The 9,636-nt window shown below is 37.7% G+C and overlaps 1 protein-coding gene across 1 annotated transcript; it reads right to left on the bottom strand.

The window, feature by feature from the left end:
* Window positions 1-213: 213 nt before the first annotated feature.
* Window positions 214-9,457, bottom strand: LOC119570512 (keratin, type I cytoskeletal 9-like; the record flags this gene model as incomplete). The annotated part of the gene is made up of 2 exons (XM_037918218.1): window positions 214-775; window positions 9,280-9,457. Coding segments are annotated over 2 exons (740 nt in total), but the record flags the coding sequence as incomplete, so codon positions are not given.
* Between the last annotated feature and the right edge of the window lie 179 nt (window positions 9,458-9,636).

Raw genomic sequence — 9,636 nt, 5'->3', positions numbered from 1 at the left:
CATTAACGAATTTAAAAATCGCTTCATTGTCAAATAATTATTCTCCAGAATACGCACTACATACATTTAATAGAACAAAGTTTCTCTGTAGATTGCAGGATCCCGGAGGGTGGCAGGTAAACTGCTAGACACACCGCCGCCTGAACCTCCGAAAGAACCGCCACCTCCGCCGCCAAAGGATCCTCCTCCAAAGGAGCCTCCACCAAATCCTCCTCACCTGCCTCCGCCAGAGCCTCCGAAGTTATTTGCTTGGGCACCTGTAAGTGCTGCCACTCCCCCGCCCGAAGGATCCTCCTCGCCGACGAAACTCACGCCGCTTCCGCCACCAAAGGATCCCCCGCCACTTCCCGAGGATCCGGCCGCCCCTCCCCCTCTCCAAAGTATTACTGGGTTCCCACTGTAACTTGTACTTACTCCTCCTGAGGGACCCGCCACGAAGGATCCGCCACACCTCCGAAAGTATCCTCCTCCGAAGGCACCCTCCCTCCCAAAGGACCCATCACAGCCACCTCCTCCTCCACGAAGTTTATTGCTTGGTCCGCCATAACTGTACTTATCCTCCTCCAACGCCACCACCAGAAAACTCCTCCGAAGGATCCTCCCCGAAGGATCCTCCTCCGAAGATCCGCCTCTCCTCCGGAACCTCCGAGGATTGCGTTTTGGTCCTCCGTTAGGAGCGGCTGTGCCCACAGAGGATCCTCCTACCACAGCCTCCAGCGAGCAACTGCGTAGGCCGAAACCGACGAGCAAGCCCAACACCACCAGACACTCCGTCCTGGAAGCAGCACTGATCTTATGAGAATCGTTAATTTAACTCTTATAATAAATGTAATACCTATATGCATATATATATATATAATAATATAATATATTATATAATATATAGTTTTTTTTTTTTTTTAAAAAATTTAAAGAGAGAGAAGAGAGAGATGAGAGAGAGAGTGGAGAGAGAGAGACCGAGCAGAGGAGAGAGAAAACATATTATTTTATATATATGTATACATATATGAATATAATATATTAATAAATATATATATAAGATATATAACATATATATAATATACATATATATATATATATATATAATATATATTTATTGATGGTGTGTATGATATACACGATATATATTATATATGTATATATATATATAATATATTTATATATATATATATAAGATATATACATACTATATAGATAGTATATATATATATATAAGATCTATATAGATATATAATATATATATTGAGTATGTAGATAAAGATATACTATAGTAGATATAAGATATATATAGATATATATATGATATGTATATATATATGTAGGATAGAGATGATATATTAGATATAAGATATATAATATAGTTAGAGATCAGGATATATAAAATATAGATATCTTATATATATATATATATATATCAATATATATGATCTAGATATGCAATATGCATACATATAGATAATATATATAGTATATATTATAGACATATCATATATATATATTATAGAGAGAGGAGAGACGAGAGAGAGAGAGAAGACACGGAGAGAGAGTGATGAGAAGAGAGAGAGAGAGAGAAAGAGAGAGATTGATGATATGTGGTGTATCGTATACATACATATATATATATATATAGATGCAGATATATATATATATATATATATATATATTATATATATATATAGATATATACATATATATTAAATTTATTAAATTACAATATACATCTATATATATATATATAAATATATATTTAACATATATATATAGATAAATAATATAAATAAATGTACATATAAATAATAAATATATATTAATAATTAAATCTGCCTATCTTCTATCTATCTATCTATGGGTGGTGGGTGTGTGTTTGGTTTGTGTGTGTTTGTGTGTGTGAGGTTGGTGTGAAGTTGTGTGTGCTGCGTTAATGTGTGTGTGTGTGCTCTTGTGTGTGTGGGTGTGTGTGTGTGTGTGTGTGTGTATTTATGTATGTTATAAATATATGTATGTATGTGTGTGTATATGAGATGTTTAATTTAACTTATATAAATGTAATCCAATATGCATATATATATATATATATATATATCATATATATAATATATATATTATAAGAATATGAGGCAGAGAGAGAGAGACGAGCTGCGAGAGAGACGAGAGAGAGAGAGAGAGAGAAGAGGAGAGAGAGAGAGAGAGAAATACATATATATTTAATGATATGGTATACAGTATATGGAATAACATATATATATATATATATATATATATATATATAATATATATATAATATAATATATATACTATAATATATATATTGATGTGCGTGTATATATATATAATAATCTATATATAATATATACAATAAATATATATATAGATATATCTATATATATATATAATATAATATAGATATTGATGTGTGTGTATATATATTAATATACTATATATATATATATATATATAAGCATAAATATTATATATATAAAGATATCATATCTATATATATATATATATATAATATATATATCATATATATAGAGAGAGAGAGAGAGAGGGAGTAGAGAGAGCGAGAGATGATTGAGAGAAAGGGAGAGAGAGAGAGAGGAGGAGTGAGAGAGAGAGAGGATGGATAGATATGTGTGTGTATGTAATACATACATATAACATATAATATATATATATATATATAATATAATAATATATAGATTATATATATATATATATATATAAAATTTATTTAAATTTCACATATATAATAGTACATATATATATATATACGATATATATATATATAGATATATATAGTAAATATATTACAGATACATATAAAGTATAGATAATATAGAAATATTGCCTATTTTCTATATATCATCTTAGTGTGTGTGTGTGTGTGTTTGTGTGCTGTGTGTGTTGTGTGTGTGAGTGTGTGGGTCGTGAGGTGTGTGCTGTGCGTTTGTGGTGTGGGTGTGTGTGTTGTGTGTGTGTGTGGTCGGTGTGTGGTGTATGTATGTATGTATAAATATATGTAGTATGTTGTGTATATATATGTATATAGATACTATAATATAATATATATATATATATAATATATATATATATATACTATAATATAGCCAATATCTGTGGTGTTGTTGTGTGTGTGTGTGTGTGTGTGTGTGGTGTGTGTGTGTGTGGTGTGTGTGTGTGTGTCGTGTGCTGCGTGCGTGTGTTGCGTGTGTGGTGTGTGGTGATGTGGTGTGTGTGTGTGTGTGTGTGTGTGTGTGGGTTATTTGTGTTTTTGGTGTGTGCAAAGTGCACGCGTGCATACTGTGTGTGCTTGGTCGATGTATGTATGTGTGTGTTTACCAACTTAAAGCATATAGGCCACAAAGTATAATTTAAAAAACATAAAAAAGATACAGTTTGAAAATTAACTGAAATATGAATGTTTGTACCATTGTTTTGTGAGCAATGATACAGCGACGGCACAAGCAAGGACCTATATACAGCATTGCTATCATGTGAAGGTCAAAGTGACTCGACGTTGATGACGACATTTCTCCACACAGAGCGAGAGAAAAGAAAGAGGAATAACGAGAGAGACGAGAGAGAGAGAGAGAAGGTGAGGGGGGCAAAAAGGAAATCTTCGTAATGAGATTAAAAGTAAATTTATTTTGGTGTGGCAGGAGCAACGTCCCGTGGTATAACTGTGTAGGTATAAATAAGGCTAAAGGAGAGGAAAGAAAACAAATTCGTTTTGTTGTAAGATGGCTATGTAATTGAACTGAAGCAGCGACTTTTGCTTCGTGTCTGTGTGGTATTATCATGCATTCAGCCACGGTGGCTTAATGAATCAAGTCTTGACCCACAGGATAACGTTTGATAACGTTGGCGGGTAGTGGGTGTGGACAGAGAGTAGTGAAGCAAAGATGTGTATGCACTAAAGTCGAAGGATATAATATTTGATACAGAATACTTAAAAAAATTTTACACACCCAGCATTCGCAATATAATGTAAATATGCTTATGGTATTATAATAAATAAAAACTCTTAGAGAGCTAAAAACTTGAACCAAAGGGTAACTTGACATGAAAAAGGAAAAACAACAGGCAAGGTGATTTCTACGGCCAGGGTAATAGCACAGGGTCGGTGAAGCAAAATCTACCTATAATAAAATCTTAAATATAAAATATGTATACATTTAAATGAGTTTACTGAGTTTATTTTACCAAGGGCTGAAGTGAAGGTGACAAAGACAAGATGATAAAGGTAGTGGATAACCACACACACACTATAATTATATATACTTAATCTTTGGTCAACAACCATTTATTCCACTGCAGGATCTAGCCCTCTCTCAATTATATTGAGAGATCAACCCACACCTGAATTAGATGCCCTTCCTAATCAACCGCGTTTCGGGGCGCTGGCACTTTGCACAGCGGTGACTTCCCCCTACGAAACTTGTGGTTTGATTCTCGAACGAGATGTCGTTTTTTTCGCCTTGATATAGGGTTCGAGCCAATGGTCGTGTGCGCAGGCCATTTTTAAATTCTACCGAGGCGGGGAACTTGAACTCGCGACCACGAGGGTTCGAAGTGCAGTGCTCTATCCACGGACCATCGCAGCAGTTATATATATTTACATAGAGACGATAATAGATCTAGAGAGATACATAGAGAGAGTATAGAGAGGCAGAGATAGAGACATAGAGAGATGAGATAAGATAGGAGGAGAGAGATATAACAACACACACCACACACACACACACACACACACATAGATATATATATTATATTATATATATAATATATATATAATATATATATATATATATATATATATATATTATTATATATATATATATATATACGCACACACACACAAACACAAACACAAACACACAACCACACACAACACACACACACACACATCATATATATATAATATATACATATATATTATATATATATATATAACATATATAGATAATATATGTTTTATATTTGTTGATGTATAGTGTATGGTGTGTGTGTGTGGGGTGTGTGTGTGGGTGTGTGGTGTGTGTGTTGTGTGCATGTGTGTAGGTGTGTGTGTGTGTGTGTGTGTGTTGTAAGTAACACATCCACACATACATAACACACACACCCACATATATAATACATATATATATATATATAGATATATAGAGAAAGAAGTATAGTATATATATTATATATATATAAAAAGATATATATAGTATATATAGATAAATCTATAATAGAGTATATCATATATATATAGAGAGACATATATATAGATATATACATATATATATATATATAATAGATATATATAATATATATATATAAGATAGATATATATACTATAATATATATATATATGTGTAGTGTGTGTGTGTGATGGTGTTTGTGTGTGTGCTCCGTGTGTCTGTGTGTGTTTGTGTGTGTGGTGTGTGTAATAATATATATATATAGATATATATATATATATATATATACTAGTATATATATATATATATATATATATATATATATCTATAATTATGTGTGGTGATATGTATTATATATACACACGTATATATGTGTGCGAGTATGTAATTTATTGTTCGCAGACTATATGTGCCCTCATTTAAAGAAACGAGGATATCCCTAATTAAGGGAAATACGTTTAAAAATGAAGTCAGATCGATGAATCACTCATTCATATACAGTATTAACGTTACGGGACAGACGGAGGAAAATGTAATTTACTGAATCTTCAACTCACATTAGATCGTTAGTGCGTCCGAGGTTGGTGAGAAATGAAACAAAAATCACAGAAAAATCCCGACGGTTCACTTCCTCACATAGAAAGAACAATTCAACATATCGAAAGCAAATGGGGTCGGGTAGGAGATTAGGCAGAAGGAAGCTCACCTCCAGTGTATAGATTCACAAAACACTGTGCTCAGCTTATTCCCTGTGCGATATTTTAATCTGCTTATGGAATTTTCCGGCAAAGTAGATTTCGTATACACAAACGAATTAGTGCAATAAAACAGTTAGCCGGAGTCAAGAATCTGAGGAGACGAAGAAAGCGTTTCCTCGTGTCAATAAAACTAGAGCATCGTCAAGCCGGACATTGGTACGGAAGGGCGTCACACACACACCACAAACAAAGAGATAATAGAGCGAGACGAGGAGAGAGAGATAAGAGAGAGTAGATAGTATAGAGAGAGATAGAGACTAGAGTAGATATGAGTATATGAGATAGAGGACAGTACATATGAGTCGAGATAGAGGAAGAGATAGAGAGAGAGATGATCATATGAAGAGATATAGAACAGAGAGAGATATAGAGAGACAGATAGACATAACATAGAAGATAGAGATCTATTAGAGCTAGACAACAAATCATATATAGAGAGAGATTACATAGTATATATAGACTATATAGAGGGACAGAGATATATATATATATACATATATAGATATAGATTAATGAGATATATATATAGATAGGTATCGATACATACATATAGATATATATATAATATGAAAGATATAATAAAACAGAGATGTACATACAGAGACACCATATTTTAATATAAATTATAGTATAAATATATATATTAATATATATATATATATAATATATATATATAGATAGATATATATCCATATAATTTATATATATATTATATATATAAAAAATTACTATATATATATATATTTTATATATATATATATATAAAATTTTATATATATTATATATTATATAATAAAAATTTATATATATATATATATATTATATATAAATTATATATATATATATATAATATATGTGGTGTGTGTGTGGGGGTGTGTGTGTGAGTGTGTGTGTGTGGTGGGTGTTGTGTGGGTGTGTGTTTCTTCCTCTCTCTCTTCTCTCTTCTCTCTTGTCTGTCCTTGGTCTTGTCCCTCTCTCTTTCTTCCTTCTCTCTCTGTCTCGTCTTCTCTCCCCTCCTCATTTTGTTCGGGCTCTTGTTCCTCTCTCTCTCTCTGTTCTGTACTTTCTCTGCTTTCTACGATATATGTATAAATATATACGTATAATCATACACCAACAACACACATAACACATAACACACACCAAAACATACACCAATATATACAAAACACAAAATACACAAAACAACACACAACAAAAACAAAACCAAAACCAAAAAATATAAAATATATAATAAATATATATATATATATTAAAAATTTATATTAAAATATATATTATATCACTCATCATCATCAAAGGGGGGGGGCTAACCCGACGGGGGCCAGGGCCGCATCCACCTTCGCTTCCAGCCACGAGGATCCCTCGAGGCGGTCTCCAGGCAGGCACACGGCCCCCCCTCTCTATTTCCTCACGAAGTTCGTCGAGCTGCCAAGCCATATTTAGAGTCCCAAGGTCTCCTCCACCCAGGGTTTGTCTCGCAGAGGGGAAAACCCTGGTGGCGGTCGCCATAGGGAGGCGAGCTAGGGTGGCCATTAGCCTGAGTTGGCGATCCGGATTATGCAAGTAAAAAGGTCCCATGCCAGTCTCCACGGTGTAACCGCCGGTTGACCACGGTCCTCCCAACTGTACCCCTGATGGCGAAGGCTTGTTTCAAAAGGCATAAGGCGAGACTCAAGGCACGGATGGTCCAGGTTTCGCTTCATAGACAAAACTGGAAGTATCAGGCCTTGAAGACACGCGCTTGGTCCTTCGCATAGGGTACCGACATCTCCAAACGTCTTGTTGCCCGAGTTCATGGCCCCTGTTGCCCAAGACCAACCCTCTATTTGACTTCCTGGTCTGACAAACCCAAGTTTATGGACTACGCTACCAGGGTATGTTAAAACTTTCTGTGACTCAACGTCCTCGCCGCAAGGCTGGATCGACTAACGGTTCCCCCTAACGGCCCCCAAAGCCTGAATTTTGGGTCTGCCAGGAGACCTCAGCCTAGGGCTTCGCCTCATTGCTAAATGCATCAAGAGCCGCCACAAGTACCCCAAGGACTCAGATAGGATGGCAACATCGTCGGCAAAGTCAAGGTCCGGTTAATAGCTGTGCTCCGCACTGACTTGGCTAGTAGCTCTGCCTTTATCCAGTCCATACAAGTGTTGAAACAGTGTGGGTGCAAGGACACAGCCTTGCTCCCCTAAATTTAAACAGGGAAGAAGTTCGACATACCCCCACCACACTTTACAGCACTTTCAGTACCAGTATAGAGGCTTGCTATCAGGCCAATAATCTGTGTCGGAATCCCTGAGCCTCAGGATCTCCCATAGCGATTCCCGATGCACCGAGTCAAACGCCTTCTTGAGGTCGATGTAGGCTGCAAGAAACCCCCACGACCAAACTCACGACGGCGTTCCACAATTACTCGAAGCGTAGTATACGGTCTATTGTGGACTTGCCAGGAGTAAATCCCGACTGCTCCGGTCTCTGATGCCTCAGTAGGTGGTTGCGGATCTGTTTCAGAAGAATGTGAGCGATAACCTTGCCTGGTATGCTGAGCAGTGTAATGCCACGGTAGTTGCTACAGTCCCATCGATCCCCTTTCCCCTTCCAGAGAGGATGACCCGCCCTCAGGGTCAGGGGGAATGGTACCAGACTGCCAAAAGGCAGTTCAGGACTGTTGCAGGCCCGAGCCATAGGTTTCACCCCCACCTTTAGCAGTTCCGCAGGGATATTCAAATATGCCTCAGCTTCCAAATTTCACTGGAAATCGGCCACCAACCTCTGTTGGGGTAGGAGGTTCCTCGTTGTTGGGTGGGTCCGGCACAGGCTCTGAGACATCGCTTGCATCCAAGCTAAGTTGAGGATCACCCGTACAACTGTTCAAATACTCAGCCAAGTTCACGAACCCAACATGAAACTGAGATGATCCGTCCCATCCCCTGATGGACTGCAGTCATCTGTGAGGAGGTTAGGTTCGTTTTCTCAGGGCTTGGTAGGCAGGGCGAAGCATTTACCAAGAAATGGCCTTCGACCTCCTCAGCAGATTCCTGATGACTGTTCCTTGTCCCTTCTCAGCGTGTCCGAGCCTACGCACCATGGAAAGACGCAAGAAATGATTCCCATTAGCCCAGCCTTGGACACGCTTCAGGTGGGTCTAAGTCTCAGGGAGAGGTATTCTGCCTTGTCCCCTTGGGCGTACGCCAATGGACCTCCTGACTGCTTGAGTGTTACGCGCTTTAAGGATCCCACAGAGCAACTGGATCCGTCGGTTCGGTTTCTGAGAATCGGTCAGAGATGCGTGCGAACAAGGACACTCTCCTCCCTTGTCTGTCCAAGTGAAACACCTTAGGGTGGCCACTGAGGACCCGGGAGTTTTGAGGGACCGCAGGTAGCCACAAGAGTAGCGGTGCCACGAACTAGCACCCGTAACCGCAGTTTTGGAGGATCCCCATGCGTGGACAAGAATGTGGTGATCTCCTTGGCCACTACCGATCGTTACCAAGCCACGATGCGAGTTGAGCGCTGGACCAGGAGCCAGAGATCCTCATTTTGGGACCAGCAAAGTCCCGGAGAAGGAGGCTATTCTCGCTGTGGGACAGCTCCGAACATGGGGGCCGACAGACTTGTAGCCCGCCGGTCACAGGGAACCCTGAAGGCCAGAAAATGCGAATGTCTCGCCGGGGCCCCAACGGGGGAACCCC

The sequence above is a fragment of the Penaeus monodon genome, unplaced genomic scaffold (assembly GCF_015228065.2).
Source record: "Penaeus monodon isolate SGIC_2016 unplaced genomic scaffold, NSTDA_Pmon_1 PmonScaffold_2958, whole genome shotgun sequence".
Classification (NCBI taxonomy): Eukaryota; Metazoa; Arthropoda; class Malacostraca; order Decapoda; family Penaeidae; genus Penaeus; species Penaeus monodon.
The sequence above is the reverse complement of the archived record's forward strand: the minus strand, read 5'-3'. Positions and strand labels throughout refer to the sequence as shown.